Here is a 27,107-nt window from a genome sequence, read left to right as displayed (position 1 = left end):
TTTCCTTGGAACGCCCGTCTTCTCCTGTCCCTCTCAAAGCATTCTTCCCTGCTTCAATCATGTTGCTCCAAGCTCCCAACCACACGGGCCCATCAATCTTCTGAATCATCTGCAGACTTAGGACAGCAGCTGCAGCTGCCCCATCTCAGGTATGGGACTCATCTCTTCTTTGCCAGCGACTGTCTCTCAAACCTTCTCTCACTCTCACCTTTGGTCTTCTCCTCTGACTCTCTGTGTGTGGAATCCTCCCTTTTCCTGGTCACCTTTTAGCACCAGCTGTCCCTTTCACTCACAGATTGAGGTTTGACCTTTTTAAAACGTTTGCTCTGATTGACTTCACAAACTTCTGGCTCAGGTCATAATTCTGGAAGCATCCATTCCCGAACTCCTCTCATACGATTAGCGAGGTGGTTGGTAGCATGGCTTTGACATCAAATCCAACTGCATTATAATCCTGGATGTTCAGTGCTGCACTTTGTACTTATCTAGAGGTTTGACATTGTTCATAATGGAAAGGTGGGGAAAGTAGGTGTTTGTCGAATTGAATTAAAGGAGAGTTATGGGCCCTCTCGGCTTTATTTATTACCTAGGGCTCTGGACACCGGTTCAGGACCTCCACCCTTCACCTCACGGGCAGGGAATGGTCTTAGCTCAGAATAACCAAGTTCCCTGCTTCCACTGACACCAAATCCCCCTCAAGCGGGACATGGAGAAGGCACTTGATCCTGGAGGCATCTGCTCCTGAGGCTGACTTCATGCTCTGACAGAGCGCTGTCCTGAGGGGCTCCATGTGCACATGTTGAGCAGACATCAAACAGAAGTAGAGGAAAATAGCTCAGGAGGAAGCTGTCGGCTCTGACGAGGGGACTCAGCCGCTCTCCAAATAGCGCCTCCGGAGCTGCCTGCATTCTTGAGACACTATACATTTTCTTCCAGCGCATCCAGGAATAAACGCAGCTCTCTGTCCAGGCTGTGGGGATTAGTTCTCGCTGGGTGATGGCTGAAAGAACAAGGGCTCCTCCTGTTCCCATAAAGCTGGCTAATAATACACTGGTAAGTCATCTGTCCCCCTGCTGATCAGAGGAGGAATTCCACACCAGCCGAGGGTCCAGTTAGCCCTGAAAGCTGCCTGTTTAAGCACCAAGAGGTCTTCTTCTTTAAGATTTCTCCCTCTTTGGATGGAAATCTTTTAAAAACACACACACACACACACACACACACACACACACACATATATATGCCCCTTCTCCCTCCTCATATCGATAAAACAAATATCCAATATGATCTACTCAATGTCATCAGGATAACCAGTCGTACTGTGTGTAACACATGGAAACCTTCAGACAGGGAAGAAAACTTCAAATCTACAGTGTGCTATAAACAGCACTGGGCAGGGCGTGCCTGACATTTTAATATCCTATCAAATGCACATAAGTAGTCTGTGAGGCAGCTATATCATCCCCATTTTACAGATGAGAAAACAGAGGCTCAGAGAAGTTAGGCACAATGCCTGCCATCACACAGTAAATGAGCGGGCAAGCAGTGGGATTCACACCCAGGCCCGTCCGACTCCAAAGCTCCACAACCCGCAGCTGCTGCTGCACGTGCAGTTCTTCCCTCCTGCAGATAATTTTCCAGACGGCCGTACTTTTTGATTCGTGGTATCTAGTTTTAAAACTTTTCTCTGTGGCAGTTATTGTTGTCATTTCTGTCCTCAGAGTTTCTTCTGGAGAGTGGAGCACCCTGCCTAGCTCTGATCCTCCTCCTCTGGCCTTGGGCAAGCTTCCTACCCCTCCTGCCTTCCAGCTTCTCCTATGCAAAAGCAGGCTGACCAGCAAACGACCTCTGAGATCCCCCAGCTGAACACTCTATACCTGCAGGAGGAAGAAGCGTGATGGGAAGAAGGACGACAGGCTGCGTGATTTGGAAAAGCTGGGGTGGAAGGCTGTCAGCATTTCAGAGCTGGGGCTGGGCTCAGTAATGTGACCTGGGGCTGTTCTACAACGAACTCAGAGAAGACCTGTATGGAAAACATCCTTTCAGCTTCCTGGAGGTGGGTATGGATATGGTTATACAGAGAGATGGGTAAACTGGTGACAACAGAAGGTAAAGAGCAAACTGACCCTTTTTCCGTTGCCCACAAAGCCCCTCCCAGCCGTAACTCCAGGTGTTTAAGAAGGAACCGCCAGCACCTCTCCCTGTCCCGTGGCCACCCTGCTACGTCACTGCCCAAGGTGTGGTCAGGGCCCCTCGCACTGTCCCTCAGCCCCATGGGGCTTGCTAACACCTCTGCTCCCACAGGTGACATGTCCCTGTCCTGACCAGGCCTCCAAGGAGATGCCTGGCCAATGGCACAGAGACTTGGACTGATGTCACTGGGCAGGCAGGACAGGACCTCAGGCAGACCGCTCCCCTTCAGAACACGGATGCACCCTTTAGGAGGGTCGGGCTCTCTTCTTGGATGAGGAGGGGCTCTAGGGATGGGGGTTTCAGTCCCAGCTGGAGCAAGGAGGTGGCGTGGGGGGGGTGTGACAGGCTGCTGGGGCAAGCGAGCGGGTTCCGTACTTCCTGACTCCCCCGCTGGTGGCCACGCACCTGCCTGGCCTTCACAGAGCAGGCACGTCATAAATGTGCGCTTTGATCTAAAATATCCTAAATGTCAAAAACGATTGAGTCACCATTTATCCTAGAAACCATTAAGGGTAAAGGCTGCATCTTCCGTTTCTTGTGTACCTTCTTGAAGTGCTCTGCATTGGGGCCAGCATACAGTGGGTGCTTAATTAACGTCCCTGCATCTTGGGGACCACAGTCCTGCTCCCCTTGCCCTACCCACACCTCTTCGAGTGGCCTCCGTATCCATGCCTGTTGTGGGTGTGTTGGGAGGGGCAGCTCTTGTTCTCAAGTGGGAACTGCTGACACACTTTAAAATTAATGACCATAGGATGCCCGCTGGCCACCCTCCCAAAGATTTGTCAGGAAAAATAGGGAAAAAAGAGACATAAAGTAGAAGGGGAAGAAGCTTCATTCTTCTCTGGAAGCTTCATTTTTCCAACCCTGACTTAGAAACAACCACACTTGTTAGACAGCCCCCTCCCATCACCCCCCATTTCTCTGCAGGCCATGCCATCCCCTACCCCCCACCCAGGCCAGCAGCTGGTCTTTCCTAATTGGTAACATATCTCAATAACAACAGGTCCTTAAAGCAGCTGTTGCTGTGGATACTGTCTGGCCGGGTAGCTCCCCCATCATTAATTTACTTGTTGGTCTTACTGGCACTTAAGAAAGGATTAAGTTCATAATGATACTAATGAGATAGAAAGTTACACAGTGAAAGGAGGAGGAGGAAGAGGATCGTTGTTGTTGTTGTTGTTTCTGGCGCGAGTTTTACAATCGCACAGCCCTGTGTTGTGACAAAAGTCTTGCTCAAAACTCCAAGAGGATTGTAATTGTTTTGCCCTTGGCTTCCTCCCTTTTCCCACAGGACAAGATTTCTAAGTACCCGCTGCCCAGGGCTGCACACTGATTTCTGAGCCCGTGGCGCCTGCAGGATGGAGTTAGGCAGGAGCCCCAGCGAGGCTGTCCCATCACACTGAGTGAAGACACCCCGGCCCCAAGTTCAAAGGAAGGCATCTCAAACTTCCAGCTTTCTCCAGTGGGAGAACGGTTATGGGTCCTGCCCGTTTCTATATATACCTCTCCCTTGGCAACGACAAAAAAAGAGTGAGGAAGGAGCTGGTGCTCAGCTTGTGGTGTCGGTCATTCTCTTTCCAAATATAGAGAAGGAATGAGCGGTGGCGTTAGCGGGGGGTATAAAAGCCCGCGGGCAGCAGCCCCTCTGTAGCTGCTCTGTGGGTGGAGGAGAGTCGCAGCGCCCCTCGCTGGCTCTTTTCCGAGTGCGGCTTGGAGGACGCCACCTGGTGCGGGCCTGCCTGGCTTTGGTAAGGTTAGTTAGAGGCGGAGCTGGGCCTCGGGCCCCAACGCCCACCCCGCTGCCTGCAGCACCCGCGTCCTCCTGCCCGCTCTCCCCTCGACGCTCCGTGGGCCACGGCCTGTCACCGCGGCCTGCCCTTCGCCTGTCTGATCTGTGCAGAGGCCAGCGGGGTCGCCGCCTCCCCTGCCCTCACCTTCTCCACCTGTGCTGCGTGCCTGGCGGGTGTCCGGCGGCCCCTTTGAGATTTCTCCCTGTTCACAGAAGACAGGGGGCCTGATCCTGGCCTGGAACCACTGGCCTTTTTAACAGGGATTCTGTCCTTCCTGCCCAGTTCTGAACGGGAGGCACTGCAGACGGAGGAGGGTGCTGTGCTGGGCTGGTAGGAGCCAGGTTTGGGGCGGTTGGGGGCTTTTCCTACCTCCGCGGCTCACCTGTGGGTCACGCCCCATCTGCTCCTCCAGCTTGTCTCTGGGGTAAGGCTCTTTCTAAGTTATTAGTCCTTTATCCTTATTTGGTTAGTTCATCAGGACCCGATTCAGAACCGACCCAGACACCAGACACTCTCGTGTCCTAAGCTTGCTTTCTGCGTATTTATTGCAGGTCTGATTGCCCACGACTGCTGTTGTCCGCTGTCCTCCCGTGGGTGTGACCCTCAGGTGAGGAAGCAGGTCGGGTCCCTCGGCTCAGAAGTCTCCAGGGTACCAGTTCCTCCCACCTCCAATGGCCTGGAGGGTGAGAGCCCTGTAGAGCTTAGACCAGGACAGGTTAGGCTGGAGCAGAGCGGAGAGGAGGCAGCACCTGGGGAGATGCTCTGAGTAGATGCTGATGTCAGATGCTGCTTCTGTTCTCAAAACAGAACCAAAGGAAGCAAAAGCCGGTTTCCTCCTGTGAGGAGGTAGCCACCTTGAGTCAAAGAGGTCCCCAAACTCCTCGGCTATTTGCCAGTTAGCACACTCTCTTTGAAGAATGGCGTTTATTTCTGATGGTGTTTATTTTTAAATCTTCCCTCAGCAACACCTGGGTTTTTGCAGAAGAGGAAAGTGAGTCCCGAGAACTGCACCCGCCTCTAGGGTCCCTTCGCCCGTCCGAGCCCCGGCTAATGGGGGAGCTTGGATTGCATACGCTCCGTGCCCTTTGCACAGAGTAGCTGCTCAATAAATACGTGTGCATTTGATTTTCCTGGGGGTCGATGGAGGGCAGCCTTGCTCCCGGGGCTCCGCCTTGAAGGGCTCCCTCGGGGGCAGGGCTGGAGCCTGGGGGCAGCAGGGCTCACCTGGTGGGTTCGCCTTCCAGCCGACACCATGAGCAGCGACACCGAAATGGAAGTGTTCGGCATAGCCGCTCCCTTCCTCCGGAAGTCAGAAAAGGAGAGGATCGAGGCTCAGAACCAGCCTTTTGATGCCAAAACCTACTGCTTTGTGGTTGACTCGAAGGAAGAATACACCAAGGGGAAAATTAAGAGTACCCAGGATGGGAAGGTCACGGTGGAAACCGAAGACAACAGGGTAAGCCCTGTCCACACCCTCTGCAGGCCGGCCAGGCCTCTGCTCCCTATGGCTGCCCAACCTGTGCGTCCGGTCCATACCTGGCCATCTCCAGACGTGGCTCTGGCACCGGAATGCCTCACCTGGCATCACCGCCTTAGCGTCCCAGGTGTCCTCGGAGGAAGCAGAGTGAATACTGGCCTCAGGTTGCACGGTGGGAGAACCACCTGGTTGTGGCTGGCCAAAACAATCCATGTTTGGGTGCTTTTGTTAATGTTCGTGTCATCCTAGGTCAGAGGGGACCAGCCCTGTGCATCCCAGGGGTGTGGAGTTGGGAGTCCAACAGTAAGAGGACCTTTGTTAGAACACTCTCCTTTGGTAGCCTAGGTTTCCCCCTAATTCTTCTAGCAATAGCCATCTAACTAAGGAAGTAAGGAAAGCGAGTAAAGGATCCTAGTGGACCACAAGCTCGATGTGACGTAGCAGCCTTCCCATATCATGAAGGCAATGAGCAGTGTAGCCCACTACATTCTGGCCCAGGTACTGTGGGCATGCTGGGAGGAATTGTGGACTTCACTACTCTCTGGAATCTAGACCAGAAGAATCTGGAAATGTTCTAAGAAAAGTTAAAAAAAAAAAAAAAAAAAAAAAAGCGGGGAGGGATCCAAAAGAGAAGTGTAAAGGAAATAGCGTCATTGGGTTGGATGTGAAGGAAAAAGGCACTGAAATTGTCCTGTGATGCTTGCAAGCACTGAAGCTCCAGATGGCAGCTCTCAGTACATTTCAGATGATGGAGTTAAGAACGGGCTTATGAAGCCACACGGAAACACGGAAGGTAGACCTGATGAATGACAACCTAAGACGTCTAGACCCTCACAGGGAGGGCTGATGGCATGGATGGCTTAAGTGAATCTCTACTTAAAGGCAGGTTTCCCACCGCCTTGCCCAGAGGCGAGATGGGGAAAATGACCATCTTCAAAGGAGGTCTCAGACAGGAAGGAGGTGAGGGCAGAGCAGGGGAGAGGAAGCTGAGCTCCACGCCCACTATGCCAGGGTCCTCCAGCCCCGCTGGGCACTGGGGCAGGGGGCTTCTCCTCTCGAGGGGAGCACAAAGGCGCCTGCCAGCGTCTGGAACCACCGCTCTGCCTTGTGGTTCCTTCTCCTGGCTTGTAACACTCCAGCCCCAGAGAGGGAGCGAGGCTGGTTCTCTTTCACCAGCAAGGGCCAGAGGGGGTGAACGGGCAAGATGCAGGGTGGGGGCTTGGCAGCTGCTTTCGGAGAGCTCAGAATGCCGGCTAACTCTGGGCACCGGCCTGGTGACCCAAGGCCACCGGCCTCCTCTTCGGTACCTGCCTCAGGAACACCAGTGGACCTGCCGTGTTCCCTGAGTAGACAGCAGAAACCCATGAGCTGCTGGAGCTGGGTTTCGGCCCAGCCGGCATCACGGAGCTGAGAGGTTCCCGCTGGCACCCGCGCCTGCATCATCCCCGCATCCACCCACAGAGACCCTCTTCTCATTTCTGTCATCCTTCCCTCACCTCAGGCCCATAGGAGATGGAAAAAAAAAAAAAAAAAGCCCAAGTAACAGAAACAAATCCCATTCCGTCACCACCACTGCAAGCCACCCCCAGCCCCGTCGCCCTCCCTGTCAAATGGGCGTTTTCTCCAGCACCTGCTTCTTCTGATCTGGGCGTGGCAGACAGATAGCTGCAGGGGCAAAACGCACAGAGAAGCCCAGGTGTGCACTGTACCCCTTCCCTTTCAGACCCTGGTGGTGAAGCCAGAGGACGTGTACGCGATGAACCCCCCCAAGTTCGACCGGATCGAGGACATGGCCATGCTGACGCACCTGAATGAACCGGCCGTGCTGTACAACCTCAAGGACCGCTACACCTCCTGGATGATCTACGTCAGTGCCCGCGTTTGCTGGGTTCCCAGGACCTCTGCCGGGGCGGGGTGGGGCTGAGCTGCTTGTGGGGGTATGGGCTCTAGGAGGACTGGTGCTGACTGAGCTGCTCAGCCAAAGATGGGGAACGAAAAGGAGAAAGGGCAACGAGAGTGATGCAAGATGAGAAGGTGAGAGATGCACGGGGCGGGAGGAGAGCAGCTGGAAGGGGGGGGCGGGGCAGGCGAGGTGAGTCCGAGGCTGGGGTCCTGGCGCCGGCACCCACCAGCGGCAGGAGGTCGCTTACAGCCCTCTTGAGTCTCAGCTGCCTCATCTATAAAGAGAAGTCGTATCTTGCCTCCTTTACAAGTTTCTTGTAAAGAAAAGTAAAATAACAAAAAGGCAGAGGGTTTTATGTGTACAGGCACACACCCATGTATACATACATATATATTTTTTACGCTCCCCCAGACCTACTCGGGCCTCTTCTGTGTCACCGTCAACCCCTACAAGTGGCTGCCGGTGTACAACCCCGAGGTGGTGGAGGGCTACCGCGGCAAAAAGCGCCAGGAGGCCCCGCCCCACATCTTCTCCATCTCTGACAACGCCTATCAGTTCATGCTCACAGGTAGGTTTCCAAGGAGGAAGCCTGGAGGCGGGGGGAGGGCTCAGGGAAGCTGCCACGCGATCCTGCACCGCGCCCGTCCAGGTCCAGAGTGCAGCCTCCACACAAAGGACAGGAGGGTAGAGGTGCTTAAAAAAGACGAAAGAGGCCACATATTTTAGGGCCTTGCAGGCCCTGGTGAGAAGTTTGGATTTAGTGCAAGCATGGGTTACCTCATACGAAACTGACATTTCTGTGGGCCCAAAACAAAGACTGACAATTTCATATGGTTCAGCCTAATCCCGTGAGAAGCCCGTGGCTGGTTGTGAGCGGGGGCTTAACCTCTCTGAGCCTCGTTCTCAAAGAGGAGTCTCTTCAAGCTCCCACGTAGGACCAAACCGGGTATTAGCGGGAAAGGGAACTGTGCAGTGAACTCTGACTGCTGGAGACACGGCGGAAAACTGGGAAGCTCTTTTTATTTTTGTTAAAACATTTTTTCTTGGACTATAGTTGATTTACAGTGTTGTGTTAGTTTCTGGTGTACAGCAAAATGATTCAGTTATATCTATATATTCTTTTTCAGATTCTTTTCCACTATGGTTTATTATAGGATACTGAATATAGCTCCCTGTGCTATACAGTAGGACCTTGTTGTTTATTTTATATACAGTCGTTTGCATCTGCTAATCCCAAACTCCTAATTTATCCCTCCTCCACCCCCTTTCCCCTTTGGTAACCATAGGTTTGTTTTTTACCTATGTGAGTCTGTTTCTGTTTTGTACATAAGTTCATTTGTGTCACATAATCACACACAGGTGATATCATATGGCATTGGTCTTTGTCTGTCTGACTTACTTCTCACTTAGTATGATAATCTCTAGGTCCATCCATGTTGCTGCAAATTACACTATTTCATTCTTTTTTATGGCTGAGTAGTATTTCTGTGTGTGTGTGTATGTATGTGTGTGTGTACGCACACACACACACACACACACCACACCTTCTTTACCCATTCCTCTGTCAATGGACATTTAGGTTGAGGAAGCTCTTTTTATATTGCTATCAACTCTATTTTATTTTTCCCTTTGGCAGATCGTGAAAACCAGTCTATTCTGATCACGTAAGTATCCAAGGTGTAGAGTGTTTTCACAGCTGTGGCCCTTTGTCCCCAGTGCAGAAGGGGAAGATGCCACTTGCTCTGTTTTGTTAATGAGCAAGTACCGAGAACGAAGTCTGTGATGCAAAGATGTGGGGCTGGGCATTGGGGAGAGATGGGCAGGAAGGCCTGTGAGGCCTCAGGAAGCTGGAGCTCCCCATCCAGCCTGCTCAGCCGTGCCGTTCTCCCCCGGGGCCCCTGCCTCTCCGAGTGGTCTCACATTTGTTGGGAGGTGTGTGTCTGCTGTGGCTCAGGTGACATCTTTAGGGGGCCAGTTTACACTCACGGGACTTGTTTCTCTGTCTCTCTCTCTTTTGACTGCTCTGAATAGCGGAGAATCCGGGGCAGGAAAGACTGTGAACACCAAAAGGGTCATCCAGTACTTTGCAACAATTGCAGCGACTGGAGACCTTGCCAAGAAGAAGGACTCCAAAATGAGGGTATGGAGAGGAGAAAGGCTTGCTCTGCTTCCACTGCCAACCTTTGTCTTAACTTCAGAACGAGGGGCACGGGGAGGCGACACCCCACCTCCGCAAGGAAGGGAGAGCAGGCCAGGATTTAAAGTCTCGCAGGACAGCCAGTTCTCCTAGACGACCCAGCGTGTGGTTGATGTTACAGGACCAGATCCTGTGATCGCCTAGAAAACAAGCCTCTAAGCCTCCACTAAGAAAAGTCAGTTTGGGAGCAGCTCACATATACCAGAATCACACATACCAATTGGAGAGAACTGTAGTGGCTACTTGCCTTTCAAAACGAATATATTATAACAGTATGAAATGAACACCGATGACCTAACTACCTGGAGAATCAAGGAACTGAAGGGTTAAGTAAGGAGGTTTAGGTCAAGACACCCAGCTTGAGCCAAATCTAACAGAATGGCAAGAGTGAGGCATGCTGATGGTTTGGTTGGGCCCCAGGTTGGAAAGCAGGGCAGGGAGGATCTGGCGACCCGGGGCTGCAGAAGCAAAGGCAGCAGGGGCCGCGGAGCTCACTGTCGCATGTGGCTCTTCCCGCCCCGACTCCCTGCTCCAGGGGACTCTGGAAGACCAGATCATCAGCGCCAACCCGCTGCTGGAGGCCTTCGGGAATGCCAAGACCGTGAGGAACGACAACTCGTCCCGCTTTGTGAGTCTGCACCGGCTCAAGCTGGGATCTCCTCTGAGGCCCGCAAGTAGGCGAGGGCCCTGCTTCCAGGAGGCTGCAGTCTTGGGGGTGGACGGCGAAAGAAGGAAACAAATCAACAAGACAGTCTGGGACAAGGATTCCTTGGTAGACAGTGCAGTAAAGAGGGCGTGTGGTATTGTAACTGTGGGCTGGGTCTCCTTTAGACAGGGCTGGCAGGGAAGCCCTCTTGGTGGGGGGGCTGGCCTGTGAACCCCAAGATCCACAGGACGAGGACAGGGGACCTCAGAGGGTCCGAGGGGCTGCGGCGAGGCAGGCGCCGTGAGGGGAGGTGCGGAGCGGTGGTAGGGAGGGACCTGGAGCCACGGAGTCTGTAGGCCCGGAGCAGGGGTTTGGGTTTCATTCAGGAAGCTACTGAGGGATCCTTTAAGAGGGAAGTGATATGGTGTGATTTGCGTCTTGAACAGAATCTCTCTTACTTTGTTGACCATCTTGGGGGTGGGAGGGTGGGGGAGTGGCGTTTGGAGGCAGTGTGGAACAAGGGAATGGAGAAAGGAGACACAGCCAACCGGAAAGAGGAGAGGGAGAGAAGGACATGCTTCACTTCAAATTACCGGGGAGTAAGGTTCCCGTTCACATTCCCCAGGAGATGGGTAGGAACACCTGGAGTCACGGTACACCTGGTCTCCCTTCCCCCACAGGGCAAGTTCATCCGAATCCATTTTGGTACCACGGGCAAGCTGGCCTCTGCAGATATTGAAACCTGTAAGTAGATCCCTGGGATGAGATGATGTCTCGGGACATCAGGGGAGCAGTTTGGAAAACAGTCCTGTGTTTGTGTTCCTAGATCTGCTGGAAAAATCGAGAGTAACCTTCCAGCTGAAGGCTGAGAGGAGCTACCACATCTTCTACCAGATTCTTTCCAACAAGAAGCCCGAGCTCATAGGTGAGGACGTCCCCAGAGGGGCTGGTCTGAGGCATTTCGGCTTTTGGGTGAGTGGACCAAAGAGAGTTGTGTGTATGCACAGGTGAATCGGCAGCCAGCAGAGGAAGCTTGTTTTAGAAATGGGATGCGGCTGTTTTGACAGTGGCGTGCCAATTTGAAAAACGCAATCCAATGGACAGTAAAAGACTGAGGCACAATTGCCTTCAGCTCCGGTTTATAGAAACTGGCTGAATGACCAAGCATTTAGTGGTCCTCTAGCGCCCCCCTGGTGTTCTGGCACAGAAACCAACATTTCACCAAATGCTGTGAGGCCAACGCAAAATCAGATGAACCACCAGCTGGCGGATATGCACCCTGCCCTTAGTCCCGCACCTAACAGGGGCCTCGTGCCCTTCTTTGCTCCCTGGCTGTGTTTGCTCAGCCTTCTGGGCCCAAGCCTGGAAATAGGCTGCAGCTTTTCAACAGGTTTTGGGAAAGACTATGATTCTACCAAATGATCTGTGCTTCCCTCCCCATGGCTCTGTCCTGGCCCACACTCGGCCAGTTTTCCCGATTAACCTTTCCCAACCAACATGGATCTGCGCCCTTTGCACACAAAGCAAGAGAATTTAAATATTCTGTCTGTGGTTCTTACCCTACATGGCCTGGGCGGGCTGCAGAGTCTTCCCTGGACTTTATATTCAGCCACAGCCTGAGTATCGAGAGACTGTTTAAGAGATTTCTAACTCTACACTCAGCCTGGGCCCCAGCAGCAAAAGTCTCAGCTGAGGACACAGAAGCTGAAAGCCCCTAGTGGATGTTTTCTTTGCATCCATGTGACCTCCTCTAAATGGTCATCATTGCAGAGCTGCTGCTTATTACCACCAACCCTTATGACTACCCGTTCATCAGCCAGGGTGAGATCCTGGTGGCCAGCATTGACGATGCCGAGGAGCTGCTGGCTACGGACGTAAGCAGAACGGGGAGAACGGGGTGGGCGCGGGGCTCCTCCTCCATCACTGGGGTCAACAGGCTGACGTGCTGTCCTCCGATGCCAGAGCGCCATTGACATCCTGGGCTTCACCCCAGAGGAGAAATCTGGGCTCTACAAGCTGACAGGCGCCGTGATGCACTACGGGAACATGAAGTTCAAGCAGAAGCAACGGGAGGAGCAGGCAGAGCCAGATGGAACTGAAGGTACCACGTCACCGCGTCGGCCGTGCGCCAGGGCTAGGGTGCGTCCAGCTGAGATCACTCGGGGCCTCTTTTGAAAGCGGTTACTCCTTCTTCTGCCTAGAGAGGTGAACCCCTTCGGGGCTCAGATGCCTACAGGCATGGTTACTGCCCCGTCTGCTGAATCACTAGAATGGTCCTGCTTCAGATACAGTAAGGAGTGACCAGGGTTTTCTGGAACCCAGTGCCCCCTTTTCATAAAATCTATCATATTCTCTGAGTGACTCAGCTCCCACTGGCCATAGGTAAGCAGTTTAGAGACACGGAATGTAAACACACAAAGATGGGCTGAGCTGAGCGTGGAAACATCCGGATGATTTTCAGAGTGGTTCTTCCACTTTGCCAAGCATCAGGGGTTTCCCTTGTAATCAGCCTTCTTTTCCTGCCAGTGGCTGACAAGACAGCCTATCTGATGGGCCTGAACTCTTCGGACCTCCTGAAAGCTTTGTGCTTCCCCAGAGTGAAAGTTGGGAACGAGTATGTTACCAAGGGCCAGACTGTGGACCAGGTAAGTGGCTGCCGCAGGTTGGGAAAGGACGTAGCACCCGACGGCCGCTGCCTCCAGACTCACTGGCTGGTCCCTCCGCACAGGTGCACCATGCCGTGAACGCCCTCTCCAAATCCGTCTATGAGAAGCTGTTCCTGTGGATGGTCACCCGCATCAACCAGCAGCTGGACACCAAACTGCCAAGACAGCACTTCATTGGCGTCCTGGACATCGCGGGCTTTGAGATCTTTGAGGTTTGTGTTACACTCATTTGGCTTTGTGTTGGGGGCTGGTTTTTGTGATCCTATAGGCAAGATGTCAAGGCAGCCCACACGTCATCCAGCATCACATCTTGGAAGAAAACTAGATGGAGGGTGGATCAGGTAGAAGAGAACGTGGAAGGGTTGGTATTATTTTAAGAGGGAGGAAGGCTTGTGTCAAGTGGAATTTTAAAGACATCCTCAAATGGATAAAAGAAAAAAAAAATCAAATGCAATTACTGACAATAGGGAGAGCCAGAAACAGAGAAGAAGTTGACAATAAGCCAACCATGCGATATTTTACATAAATATCCTACTGGCTCTGGGTTAGAAGCATATAGCCATTCATCAAAGCACATATTTGATGTCTGCCAGGTATAAGACTTGCAGGTGAAAAAAACATGAGCTTGTAGTTTGTAGAGGACAACAAGAAGTATGTAAGGCACACAGAAGACCAGCTACAGATACGGGAGCCCGTGGCCAGCGCCCGGAGAGGCCCAGACCGTGGACTCAGGAGAAGCATCTTCCAGCTGGAGATCAGAGAAGACTCCAAGGACACGTGATCTCAGCTGAGCCCAAGAATGTGCCCATACCTGAAAGCATAAATGAGCTGGCGAGAGCCCGAGACCATGAGGAGGAAGGCTGATGGGTCTTTGGTTTTGAAAGACGTCTAACTTTTCATGTGAACATTATGTTTTGGTGTTAGTATAACAGCCTGGAGCAGCTGTGCATCAACTTCACCAACGAGAAACTGCAACAGTTTTTCAACCACCACATGTTCGTGCTGGAGCAGGAGGAGTACAAGAAGGAGGGCATCGAGTGGACGTTCATCGACTTCGGGATGGACCTGGCCGCCTGCATTGAGCTCATCGAGAAGGTACCTGCTGTGTGCACTCAGTAACCGCCCCTCGCCGACCTGCTGCTTGACACTGCAGCTCATACTCACCCCGTATGCACCCTGCCTTGGTCCAGCCGATGGGCATCTTCTCCATCCTGGAAGAGGAGTGCATGTTCCCCAAGGCCACAGACACCTCCTTCAAGAACAAGCTGTATGACCAGCACCTGGGCAAGTCCAGCAACTTCCAGAAGCCCAAGGTGGTCAAGGGCAGGGCCGAGGCCCACTTCTCGCTGATCCACTACGCGGGCACCGTGGACTACAGCGTCTCGGGCTGGCTGGAGAAGAACAAGGACCCCCTGAACGAGACGGTGGTCAGCCTGTACCAGAAGTCCTCCAACAGGCTCCTGGCACACCTCTACGCCACCTTCGCCACGGCAGACGGTAACAGACTGCGCGGGGTGCCTTGGACCCGCACTTTTTCACTCCACTCAGCCCACAGGACTGGAACAGCTCTGTAGGTCTGCTAACAGCACATGCCATCTTTTCTTTCTTTCAGCTGACAGCGGAAAGAAGAAAGTTGCCAAGAAAAAGGGTTCTTCCTTCCAAACGGTCTCTGCCCTTTTCAGGGTAAGAAAGATACCAATTTATTTGCTTGTAATTGGTTTAAGTCATCTCAAAATGAGCAACGTAGAGATGCTAAACTTGATTTACTCGAGAATAGTGATGTGATCTTAATCTGGTTACTGCCACTTAGGGAGGGTGAGTGGCAGTAGGATGACATACAGGCGAGGTCTAATGCATGGAGGACCAGAACTGAACTAGCACTTTAAACGGCATCAGCTGGGTGTGCTGGCTGGCCTGGGAGGCGAGTCCTCAGTACAAACTTCCCGACTTGCCTGAAGGACACAGGCAGTAGCATGTCAGGTGCCCAGTGGAGCTGGATACTTCTCTTGAGTTGATTTCAGAGGGCATTTTGTACTTGGTTAGTCTCTGGTGGTTCACTGTGAAGCAAAAGTCTGTTATATCAGTTATTTGCCTACACTTCTAGCCAAAGGATTATTAAAAGAAAGAGTTAAATAATATCTTTATTCCTTAGAATTTATGATAAATTTAAAATACATACCTTATTTTTTGGTTACAATATATCTCCGTGTTTGTAAAAGCCTATAGTAGGCTCACTATCAAATGTAATCTTTTTCTTTTAGGAAAACCTGAACAAGCTGATGTCAAATTTAAGAACAACCCACCCTCACTTTGTGCGCTGTATAATTCCCAACGAAACCAAAACCCCAGGTAAGACACCCGCTGGCTCTGAAGGTGGCACTCAGGTTCTGTGTGAAGCTGACGTTTGTTGCTTCTCTTCTCAGGGGCCATGGAGCACAGCCTTGTCCTGCACCAGCTGCGCTGTAATGGTGTCCTGGAGGGTATCCGCATCTGCAGGAAGGGGTTCCCAAACAGGATTCTCTATGGGGATTTTAAACAAAGGTGTGTAATAAAAATGTTCTATCTGCTTCTTGAGAAGATGTGTAAATGCTGGAACTTGAGAGGGAGAAATACTGGTATGAAAAGACCCGTTTCAAAAGAACAGCTATGGACTCCGTGTAGAATGATTAACCTACCACTCGGCCAAGGTATACAGTTTTCTCCCACATTTTCTCAGGAGCTTATCTGATATACAACACGTCAGAAAAACACCTGGTCTAAGAGTCAGTAGGCCTAGATTCTAGGCCACTATCTGGCCTGTGACCAAGAGCAAGCTTCCTTCCCTCTCTGGACCTTGGCCTTCTCGCCTCTTGGAAGAGAGGCCTGAACTGGTTTCCAAAGTTCATGTCTTTGCTAATAGTCTACGATATTTCTGTGTCCACAACGGCAGATACCGAGTGCTGAATGCCAGCGCCATCCCTGAGGGGCAGTTCATCGACAGCAAGAAGGCGTGTGAAAAGCTGCTGGCATCCATCGACATTGACCACACTCAGTACAAGTTTGGACACACCAAGGTACTGCATCAGCTCTGACAGATGTTGGCGTGTGGTCCCCGTTAGACTTCTCCAGAAAACTGACTCAAGTCATCCTTCTCCCCTCAAGGTGTTCTTCAAGGCTGGCTTGCTGGGAACCCTGGAGGAAATGCGGGATGACCGCCTGGCCAAGCTGATCACCCGGACGCAAGCCGTGTGCAGAGGGTTCCTCATGCGCGTGGAATTCCAGAAGATGGTGCAGAGAAGGTCGAGCGGGGTCTGTGCTCAGACCTGAGCTCTTCGGGAGAAGTGGGGAGTCTCTCTTAGAAAAAAACTGATGTTTTGTTTTTAGGGAGTCCATCTTCTGCATCCAGTACAACATCCGAGCCTTCATGAACGTCAAGCACTGGCCCTGGATGAAACTCTTCTTCAAGATCAAGCCCCTGCTGAAGAGTGCAGAGACGGAGAAGGAGATGGCCACCATGAAGGAAGAGTTCCAGAAAACCAAAGATGAACTCGCCAAGTCAGAGGCAAAAAGGAAGGAACTGGAGGAAAAATTGGTGACTCTAGTACAAGAGAAGAATGACCTGCAGCTCCAAGTACAAGCTGTAGGTGTTTAGGAATTTTTTTAAAAGTTTCCTTCTAGATTTGATTATTTAAGAAAACGATTTTTGGTGGGAGTTTTGCTTTTTAGTTGCGATGCTTCATAAAGGACTTCATATATAACAAAATACTGGAATGTCACAAATCTTATCTTTTAACCACTAAAGGAAATCGTGATTTTTTTTTTTTTTTTTTTTTTTAAGGAAAGTGAAAACTTGTTGGACGCAGAGGAAAGATGTGATCAACTGATCAAAGCCAAGCTCCAGCTGGAGGCAAAGATCAAGGAGGTGACTGAGAGAGCTGAGGATGAGGAAGAGATCAATGCTGAGCTGACGGCCAAGAAGAGGAAACTGGAGGACGAATGTTCGGAACTGAAGAAAGACATAGATGACCTTGAGCTGACACTGGCCAAGGTTGAGAAGGAGAAACATGCCACAGAGAACAAGGTGGTACACTCTTTGTGGGCCCTTCCAGCTTGATGTGGTCAATGCAAACCTGACTTGATCTCTTCTTATAATTGCCTGTGGCTTCTTCTTAGGTTAAAAACCTTACTGAGGAACTCGCTGGTTTGGATGAGACCATTGCAAAGTTAACCAGGGAGAAGAAAGCCCTCCAGGAGGCCCACCAGCAGACCCTGGATGACCTGCAGGCAGAAGAGGACAAAGTCAGTTCTTTGAGCAAAATCAAGAGTAAACTGGAACAGCAGGTGGATGATGTGAGTAGAGGGTGAGAACCGGGAGGCCGGGGCTCCGGGGCGGGAAGAGCCCCCGAGAATCCTCTGGTGCAAAGCGTTCGTTCTCAAAAGGAAATGGTGCTTTTTGCAGCTGGAGAGCTCCCTAGAACAAGAAAAGAAGCTTCGTGTAGACCTGGAAAGGAACAAAAGGAAGCTTGAGGGAGACTTGAAGCTTGCCCACGAGTCCATATTGGATCTGGAGAATGACAAGCAACAGCTGGATGAAAGGCTCAAGAAGTGCGCCCCGAAACCACCAAGTTCAGATTTCCAGTTCCCGGGTATTTGGTCTTCACACGTTCCGCATTTCCCTTCACAGGAAGGATTTCGAGTACAGTCAGCTGCAAAGCAAAGTGGAAGATGAGCAGACTCTGGGCCTGCAGTTTCAGAAGAAAATCAAAGAGCTACAGGTAGGAGGCGTTGCGGACTTTTCTTTCACACGTGGTCACGTACAGTGGGTGGGGGGTGTCTATTGCACGTCATTAGAGCAAAGCGGGCAGGACCGTGGGTCTCCTTTCTGCTAGGCTGACACGGTAGTGATGAACAGTTTTTCCGTAATTGTAGACAAAGCACATAGTTGAAGTATTTCAAGTCCACATGCGGTTGGAATGGACTATATCCTGGGTGGCCGCTGCAGGGGTAATGCCTGTGTTGAGGCAGGAAAAACTCATGTCAGAGGAAATTCGCAGCATTGGTATCGTACCAGGAGCAGTCCAAGAGCTGGTTTGTCTAATGGGAGGGGAAACTAGCCTGGTGTTGACACTGGAAGTCAAGAGTGTCGTGGGACGGCCTGCCCCCCTCACAGGCCCGCACCGAGGAGCTGGAGGAGGAGATCGAGGCGGAGCGGGCCTCCCGCGCCAAAGCAGAGAAGCAGCGCTCGGACCTCTCCCGGGAGCTGGAGGAGATCAGCGAGCGGCTGGAGGAGGCGGGGGGCGTCACATCCACCCAGATAGAGCTCAACAAGAAGCGGGAGGCCGAGTTCCTGAAGCTGCGCCGGGACCTGGAGGAGGCCACCCTGCAGCACGAGGCCACGGCGGCCGCGCTCAGGAAGAAGCACGCGGACAGTGTGGCCGAGCTGGGGGAGCAGATTGACAACCTGCAGAGGGTCAAGCAGAAGCTGGAGAAGGAGAAGAGCGAGTTCAAGCTGGAGCTCGACGACCTCGGCAGCAACGTGGAGAGCGTGTCCAAGTCCAAGGTGCGGGGTGGGGGGCGCCTCATCCTCAGGTGAGGGGGACCCTACGTCCTTCCCACCTGAGCACTGACTCAGCTTCCTCCCCCTTCTCAACCCTGCAGGCGAATCTGGAAAAAATCTGCCGCACTCTGGAGGATCAGTTAAGCGAGGCCAGGGGCAAGAACGAGGAAAGTCAGAGGAGCCTGAGTGAACTGACCACGCAGAAGTCACGTCTGCAGACGGAGGCCGGTGAGCGACGGGAAATGGCAGGGGCGGTGCCTCCTGGACACCTGGACAGAGGGCAACTGGTCAGAACGAAAGGCAGGGTTTGTTTGGGGGAGGATTTCTAGGGAAGCAGATTTTCAGGAGAGAGGCAATCAGAATAACCCATGAAAGCGCCATTTAGAATGTCCCAAAGGAGGAGAGCACTGAAAGTTCAGTAAGAATGAGAGAGGCGTGTACTGGAATGAGGAGGGACTCAGAACACCGCCTGCTTCGAGCGCTTTCAAAATTAATGTAAGCCTGCCTCGAAAAGAACCTAGAGGGCACAAATGGGACTAGGAACCAAGCCCCATGGCTTTTCTACTTCTCGCTGCACATTAATGCAGATTCGTTGTCTGCAGTGGAGCGTTTTAAACAGTAAAGAAAGAAACACGGCCAATCTGTGTAGGCTCTTGGTGTGTGATAAAAATATAGGGGAACATTACCCGGGACTTTCACCTAGAAAACATGGCTCCCCCAGCGCTGGTCCTCCAGCCCATCATCACAGGTGAACCAGTCCTTTGTAGCAGCTCGACCAAGACAGTGAGGGAAAGAAGTTCAAGGGCCACTTCTACCATGATCTTGGGAGTTCACCCCTGGAGTCCGAAGGCCTCTCCCCCACCTTCTTTTTCTCTTACCTCTACATAAGCATATAAACCAGAACCACCGTAGCCACCCCAAAATCCAACTTCAAACTACTAAAGCTAGAAGTCCTAAGGAACGCAGCTAAGAGATGCAGTATTTCCCCCAGTGACAAATCAGCAAACAGCTGGAAGCACCAGCCACTGAGAGGTCTGATGGGAGTGTTTAGGTGGTGAGGTCTTGGTTTACAATTATTCTTAAGTTTTATTGACAAAAGTTACTCCACGCTTCTGGAAGTTTACAACAGTATCTTACCAGGGTGTGCTTTCAGTTTCCTCTTCATGGACACATCCCTTCGCCGCCAAGAAAGGACCGCACCTTATAATTTACTCTCTCCCCAGATCTCAGCACAGTGCCTTACATACACAGTAGGAAGCTGGTGAGTGAGTGAATGATATAAAAATATTTTCCTTCTGGACACAGGTGAGCTGAGTCGTCAACTGGAAGAAAAGGAGAGCATAGTATCACAACTTTCCAGAAGCAAGCAAGCATTTACCCAGCAAGTAGAAGAGCTCAAGAGGCAATTAGAGGAAGAAAGCAAGGTACGTCACTGGCGGGAGTGCTCCCTGACCTAGTCTCCCAGTACCGCCTGCAGAAACAGAAGGCAACTTTACACATAGGTGATGGCAGCGGGAACACACTTGGATTGCATCATGCACACGGCACTAAAATAGTCATCCATTGGGGCCTCTCTGTCCTGACTTTTGCAGGCCAAGAGCGCCCTGGCCCACGCCCTGCAGTCCTCCCGCCACGACTGTGACCTGCTGCGGGAACAGTATGAGGAGGAGCAGGAAGCCAAGGCCGAGCTGCAGAGGACGCTGTCCAAGGCCAACAGCGAGGTGGCCCAGTGGAGGACCAAGTACGAGACGGACGCCATCCAGCGCACAGAGGAGCTGGAGGAGGCCAAGTACACAACTCTATTTGTCTTCAGAAGAAACAGAACTCCTAGATGATTGAGTGACAGAAGGCACCGACTTTAGAACTACTCGGGAGTGAATCTGTTACAATGTTTCCCCACCTTTTAGGTCTCTTAAGGCAGTTCTGTGCCAGTAGAGGGACCTGGTGTTAGCACATTTCATTGAGACAAACGACTTTGACCTTGGTTAGAGAAAAGGCAGGCTATTGATCACTGATTTTTAGCAGACAGGAAGTTCTCCTGGGCTTATGAAAGGAAATCGGCGTTTGAATCACATAAATGAGTGATTCCAACTTGATGAATAGTGATGTTCAGGTGGATTGAAACTTAAAGCATCTGCTTCTCTTTCATCTTCTTCCAGGAAAAAACTTGCTCAGCGCCTTCAGGATTCCGAGGAGCAGGTTGAGGCAGTGAATGCTAAGTGCGCCTCCCTGGAGAAGACCAAGCAGAGGCTGCAAGCAGAGGTGGAGGACCTGATGGTCGACGTGGACAGAGCCAACTCCCTGGCCGCCGCGCTAGACAAGAAGCAGAGGAACTTTGACAAGGTGCGGGGCGAGCGCCCTGCCGGCTGAGCACCGCGACGCAGGGGCACCTGCTGGCGCCTGACTCCGCCCCCGTAGCAGGGTGACCTCGGGCACGCCCCTGAAACAGAGTGGGAGTGGGATGCGGCTGGAGGTCCCTTTCAAACACTGCCAGTGGAAACGAGCCATGGCCTCCAATGTGTCCAGTCCCGAGCGTTTTTGTTCCCCCACACAGCTCGTCTGTCTGGGGGGCTGATGTGGGAATCCAACTCGGGTCCCACTGCGAGGCTTTGTGGCAGCTTCCCTTTCAGTATGACAGGTAAGGTTGATTTGAAACAAAGTTTTAATGAAATATTTAGAAGTGCAGGGCCATTTTCATATTGGGAAAAGGGCAATTCGGCCCAGCTAATTCCTTCTCAAAGGATCCACTTGCTTTTTATAGAGGGCAGTGGTTACTGACCAGTGACTGATCTTGAGTCAATTTATGCAACGAAATCTTGGTTAGTCAACAGTCAGGAACAAGGGGCTAGGCAAGCGACTTGGCAGAGGCGGCCCCAATTCTCAGAGCGCTCACCCTCACGGGTGTACTCAGATAGAAACTAGAGGAGGGCAGCTCGTGAACAGAGGCGCCTTCCTCCCCGGTGCTGCAGGTGCTCGCCGAATGGAAGACCAAGTGTGAGGAGAGCCAGGCGGAGCTGGAAGCGTCTCTGAAGGAGTCCCGCTCCCTGAGTACTGAGCTCTTCAAGCTGAAAAATGCCTATGAAGAAGCCTTAGATCAACTTGAAACTGTGAAACGGGAAAATAAGAATTTAGAGCGTAAGCAATTCGTCTGAAATCCTGCTTCATGCTATTGCCAGAGCGTGGGGCTGGAGGGCCGTGACTGCAGGACCCAAACCCCTATGCGAGAGTCCGTTACTGCACACACAGGAAGCATTCAGATCCGAGGGGCTGTTTCTGAGTCTCTCCATATACAGTATCTTATCTCTAGGCAACAGCATCCTTAGAACTGTGATAAACTAGTTAAAAGCATTCGGTTGGTGCTTACTCTGCCTGGAAAACTGCACAGAGAACGTTCCAAGGCAACCAAACCTCTTTCTTTGCAGAGGAGATAGCAGATCTCACAGAACAAATTGCTGAAAACGGTAAAACCATCCATGAACTGGAGAAATCAAGAAAGCAGATCGAGCTGGAAAAGGCTGATATCCAGCTGGCTCTTGAGGAGGCAGAGGTGAGCAGAACGCCGGCGAGGCATTGGCCTGGAACAGATGCTGTGATGGTGGGGCTCCAGCTTGGGAGGCCAGCCGGCCCCGATCTGGGTCTGTAAAGTCACGGTCCTAATGCCAGCTCCTTTCCTATCAAATTGCATGGACTAATACCCGTGAATACCTGTGAATTATCTTGAACTTACTGGAGAAAATCATTACGTTAAAATAGGTCTAAAAATGAGACTTTACAAAAATCTTAGATGAATTTAAAATATCTATAAAGTGCCTTAAGCGCCTAAGAAATGTGATGATTTAAATGTTATTGTCTGATAGTATAATAAAAACAAAGTGCAATGAAACATTCTATTTCTGCACTGAAGGTAAGTTAGGGATTTTTTTTTAAAAAGATAGTTTTGAATATTGTAGAGTTAGAATTACAAACATTCTATTGGAGTTTTTTTGCCCCAAAGAGTAGTGTAGCAGGCTCTATCCCATCACTGGTACTATTTCTGTCTTGTTCTTGTTCTTCAAAGGCCGCTCTTGAGCATGAAGAGGCCAAGATCCTCCGAATCCAGCTGGAACTCTCACAAGTGAAATCAGAAATCGATAGAAAGGTGGCCGAGAAAGACGAAGAGATCGAGCAGCTGAAGAGGAACTACCAGAGGGCAGTAGAGACGATGCAGAGCGCCCTGGACGCCGAGGTGCGGAGCCGGAACGAGGCCATCAGGATCAAGAAGAAGATGGAGGGGGACCTGAACGAAATCGAGATCCAGCTGAGCCACGCCAACCGCCAGGCTGCAGAGACCCTCAAACACCTCCGGAGCGTCCAGGGGCAGCTGAAGGTTTGCGAGCTCCCTGGTGGGAAGCCTCTCCCACCCTCAGACACGCACAGCTATCGGCTGGGCTCATGGTCCTCAGACCTCAGCTTCAGCCGGACGTTTCTGTTACTGTCTGGCCAGGATACCCAGCTCCACCTGGATGATGCTCTCCGGGGCCAAGAGGACCTGAAGGAGCAGCTGGCGATCGTGGAGCGCAGAGCCAACCTGCTGCAGGCCGAGATCGAGGAGCTGCGGGCCACCCTGGAGCAGACGGAGAGGAGCAGGAAGATGGCAGAGCAGGAGCTCCTGGACGCCAGCGAGCGCGTCCAGCTCCTGCACACCCAGGTCAGGGGACGGGAGGGGAGGGGAGACGGGGGGTGGGGGGGACCTGCGCTCAGACACGCCTGGGTAACTCCACTCCTCCCGCCCCAGAACACCAGTCTCATCCACACCAAGAAGAAGCTGGAGACAGACCTCATGCAGCTCCAGAGTGAGGTTGAGGACGCCAGCAGGGACGCGAGGAACGCTGAAGAGAAAGCGAAGAAGGCCACCACGGACGTGAGGCTCCCCCTGCCCTGCGTGGCTGCCAGGATTGCATTTCCTCAAAGCCCCCTTCCTCTCCAACCCATTAGACAGGGTGGGGCCTTCCCAGGGCACATGTGGTGTGAGTTCTGCTCCAGAAGCGCTCCCCACCTCCCCGGGAACTCAGCATGTCTCCTCCCGCACATTTAAATGGTGGACATGAGAAATGTTGGAGTGTGGATAAAAAAAGACCGGAAGGGATTATATTCGTTTCTTATGCCCTTGGAGAGGTATGCTCTTTTTTCCTTCAACGTATGACTGATTCCCAATATAAAAATGAGACCCTCAGATGTCAGGATCCCACCGAATGTCACCTCACAGGAAGCTGGCTTCCCTCCCACCAGCACCCAGCCTTCCTGCTCCAGAGGCCTTGGTTCTGGGCTTGTGGCCCCCACAGCGCCACCTGCTGCTCGATGGAGGGCACAACCTCGTGACGATTCCTCCCGGCTTGCTCAGGCACCCCCAGCTCCCTAGAGGCCTTCCCTTAGCCTCATTACCCCACACCCGTGATGCTAGGTTATGAACTCAGAATTCTCTAAGGCACGGGTTGGTGATAATGGTGATAAGGAAAGAAGGAACTTCCTTGGAGTTGGGGAGGTCCCAAGGAGGCCAGTTTAAGAAAGGGAAGAAACTATTTCCCATCCAGCCCTTGAAGGTTTCCCTTCTTAGCTTATGTTACGTGCCTGGTGCAGCTCTTCTCAGATCCCACGGTGGAGCTGTGGGCTCAGTCATCCCGTCACCTATTGTCCTTTGTCATCAGCATGGCTCTGGTCCTCCGGGTACCCAGATTTCGACAGCCCCAAGCACTTGACCTTGGTCTGCATCTGAGCGGGATGGTGTGCTTTCCAGGCGGCCATGATGGCCGAGGAGCTGAAGAAGGAGCAGGACACCAGCGCCCACCTGGAGCGGATGAAGAAGAACCTGGAGCAGACGGTGAAGGACCTGCAGCGCCGCCTGGACGAGGCTGAGCAGCTGGCCCTGAAGGGCGGCAAGAAGCAGATGCAGAAGCTGGAGGCGCGGGTACGTGCAGGACAGACCCCCGCCTCCGCAGAGCCTTCCGGCCTCTCCCGTGCGCGCTCCAGCCCCAGACTAACTGACACACGTTCCCCCAGATCCGAGAGCTGGAGTGTGAGCTTGAAGCGGAGCAGAAGAAGAACGCCGAGTCTGTCAAGGGCCTGAGGAAGTATGAGCGGCGGGTCAAGGAGTTAACTTACCAGGCAAGTGCAAAGAAACCCCACGGCCATTTCCTCTGTGCCGTGCAAACAGCCCCCCGGGTCCTCTCTCCAGACAGCAGGGAGAAATCCTTCAGCCCCAGAGAACTGGGGCCTCTTGCATCCCGCCGGCCCCTGGCTGAGTACTGCCCCATGTTCTCTCTCAGTGTGAAGAGGACCGGAAGAACGTGCTGAGATTACAGGATCTGGTGGACAAGCTTCAAGTGAAGGTCAAGTCCTACAAGAGGCAGGCCGAGGAGGCTGTAAGTCAGCGGGACCCCAGCGCGGCGCCGGGCCTGCTTCTCCCTGTGAGCCCCAGGGAGGCGCTCGCTGATCGTACCCGTCCCGGCTCTTTGCTTTTAGGATGAACAAGCCAACGCTCATCTCACCAAGTTCCGAAAAGCTCAGCATGAGCTGGAGGAGGCTGAAGAACGGGCCGATATTGCCGAATCTCAAGTCAATAAGCTGCGCGCGAAGACCAGAGACTTCACCTCCAGCCGGGTAGGTGGTCCCGCGGCACTGGGTGGGGAGGGCGGTGCGGCGGCGGGAGCTGTGGCTCCCGGGGAGGAACCCGCCGTGATGGACGGGACCTTGGAGAACCTTCGACTTTAGAACTGGTCAGTCTCGGGCTCAGGAAGGGAAAGGATTTGCTTAAAGCCACGTAGCTGCGTAGAGCCCGGCTAAACCCAGGTCTGTGAGTCCCAGTAGCACACCGTCCTGAGCAGCGGCGAGCGGTTCCTGCGTGGGTTCGGGCGCCCTCTGCCGGCCGGCCGCCGTCTCTGCGCTCACTGTAGGCGTAGGTTCTTAGATCCCTGGGCTGTTCTGAGGACCAGGCTCTCAGGCTGTGGGGTGACGGCCGCCACGTCTGCACTCGTGTATCCGCCTGCGATCCAAGGAATATCCCGTGTCCCGCTGAGGAGACAGACAAGCAAGCAACCCCAGATGCTCGCTGGGAGGGGGAGTGGCCGGAAATGCGGCTCTGCCATCTGACAGAACTCAAAATGCCCACTTTCTCCCCAGATGGTGGTCCATGAGAGTGAAGAGTGAGTGATCCTACGCTGGAACAGGACAGAAAATATGCGAAATATGTATTTTCATGGTTCCTGACCCTTATACTTAATTTCCATGTGATTGCTTTTCACATGCAATAAATTTTGCTTTGTTTTCAATTTGGGGCTGTGTCATTCTATTTGTTTTCTCTTCCCGGTGTGGAAATGGTTCATTGGTGGTATTTATGCCCGATGTTGAAATCTCGGCATGCAGATGGCTTGATAAAGTCATTTGGCCTATTTTCAGGTGCATGTATGTGGGGACAGGGAGAGATTGCTTTTGGTTTAAATTTGAGATTAGGGCAGAAATAAAAAGTACTCACTCCTAGGTTAACCACTGCTTTGGTGGGAGGAAGGGGAGATTGCCCAAAGAAAGAGTCATCTCCCACTATGACATGAGGGAAACACGAAGGTTTGGGTCAGGAAAGCCCCGTCTCAAGTTGAATAGGGTTTTAAGGCAGAGGCCAGAGCCCCCCTACATCTTCTCAGGGAACTACCCTGGAATCTCGTAAAAGTTTGTCAGGCAGCGCTCCACGCAAGCGCTGTGCTAACTACTAGGAATATACAAATGAGTAAAATAGCGTCTGGTCCCTCCAAGAACTCGGGGTAAATCTACCACTGAGGTGCTGAGAAAACTGGACAGCTACATGTAAAAGAACGAAATTAGAACACTCCCTAACAAACACCATACACAAAAATAATAAACTCAAAATGGATTAAAGACCTAAATGTAAAGTCAGACACAATAAAACTCTTAGAGGAAAACACAGGCAGAACACTCTATGACCTAAATCACAGCAAGATCCTTTTTGACCCACCTCCTAGAGAAATGGAAATAAAAACAAAAGTAAATGGGACCTAATGAAACCTAAAAGCTTTTGCACAGCAAAGGAAACCATAAGCAAGACGAAAAGACAACCCTCAGAATGGGAGAAAATATTTGCAAACGAAGCAACTGACAAAGGATTAATCTCCAAAATATACAAGCAGCTCATGCAGCTCAGTATTAAAAAAAAACAACCCAAACCAAAAATGGGCAGAAGACCTAAATAGACATTTCTCCAAAGAAGATATACAGATTGCCAACGAACACATGAAAGGATGCTCAACATCACTAATCATTAGAGAAATGCAAATCAAAACTACAATGATGGGGCTTCCCTGGTGGCGCAGTGGTTGAGAATCTGCCTGCCAATGCAGGGGACACGGGTTCGAGCCCTGGTCTGGGAAGATCCCACATGCCGCAGAGCAACTGGGCCCGTGAGCCACAATTGGTGAGCCCATGCGTCTGGAGCCTGTGCTCCACAACAAGAGAGGCCGCGATAGCGAGAGGCCCGCGCACCGCGATGAAGAGTGGTCCCCACTTGCCGCAACTAGAGAAAAGCCCTCGCACAGAAACGAAGACCCAACACAGCCATAAATAAATAAATAAATAAATAAATTAAAAAAAAAAAAAAAAAAAAAAACTACAATGAGGTATCACCTCACACCGGTCAGAATGGCCATCATCAAAAAATC

At 52.0% G+C, this 27,107-nt stretch overlaps 2 protein-coding genes across 5 annotated transcripts in view; one reads left to right on the top strand and one right to left on the bottom strand.

Annotated features, from left to right (window-relative positions):
- Positions 1–3,758: 3,758 nt before the first annotated feature.
- On the top strand, positions 3,759–25,709 carry LOC132355248 (myosin-3). The gene is made up of 41 exons (XM_059907490.1): positions 3,759–4,404; positions 4,532–4,587; positions 5,225–5,436; positions 7,181–7,324; positions 7,772–7,928; positions 8,997–9,024; positions 9,392–9,500; positions 10,093–10,185; positions 10,884–10,947; positions 11,030–11,128; positions 11,974–12,077; positions 12,166–12,304; positions 12,730–12,848; positions 12,932–13,081; positions 13,794–13,964; positions 14,060–14,366; positions 14,482–14,552; positions 15,131–15,218; positions 15,293–15,410; positions 15,799–15,922; positions 16,011–16,147; positions 16,233–16,488; positions 16,687–16,929; positions 17,022–17,198; positions 17,308–17,453; positions 17,533–17,623; positions 18,019–18,408; positions 18,507–18,633; positions 19,711–19,829; positions 19,998–20,194; positions 20,565–20,748; positions 21,375–21,540; positions 21,828–21,952; positions 22,463–22,771; positions 22,889–23,092; positions 23,180–23,305; positions 24,179–24,349; positions 24,442–24,546; positions 24,708–24,803; positions 24,904–25,041; positions 25,561–25,709. Exons 3-41 carry the CDS (start codon positions 5,233–5,235, stop codon positions 25,585–25,587), a joined length of 5,823 nt encoding a protein of 1,940 aa, XP_059763473.1. The 5' UTR covers positions 3,759–4,404; positions 4,532–4,587; positions 5,225–5,232; the 3' UTR covers positions 25,588–25,709.
- LOC132355247 (uncharacterized) overlaps positions 24,811–27,107 on the bottom strand; it is a 296,430-nt gene continuing 294,133 nt past the window's right edge. For all 4 annotated transcript variants that reach the window (XM_059907486.1, XM_059907488.1, XM_059907487.1 and 1 more), the window contains one exon: positions 24,811–25,452. In XM_059907486.1, the coding sequence (XP_059763469.1) occupies positions 25,028–25,452 (425 nt within the window). In that variant the 3' untranslated portion in view covers positions 24,811–25,027. The remainder of the gene's footprint in view (positions 25,453–27,107) is intronic.

This window comes from Balaenoptera ricei, chromosome 20, assembly GCF_028023285.1.
Source record: "Balaenoptera ricei isolate mBalRic1 chromosome 20, mBalRic1.hap2, whole genome shotgun sequence".
NCBI classification, from domain to species: Eukaryota; Metazoa; Chordata; class Mammalia; order Artiodactyla; family Balaenopteridae; genus Balaenoptera; species Balaenoptera ricei.
Note: the sequence above shows the minus strand (reverse complement) of the source record. Positions and strands in the feature narration are given on the sequence as shown.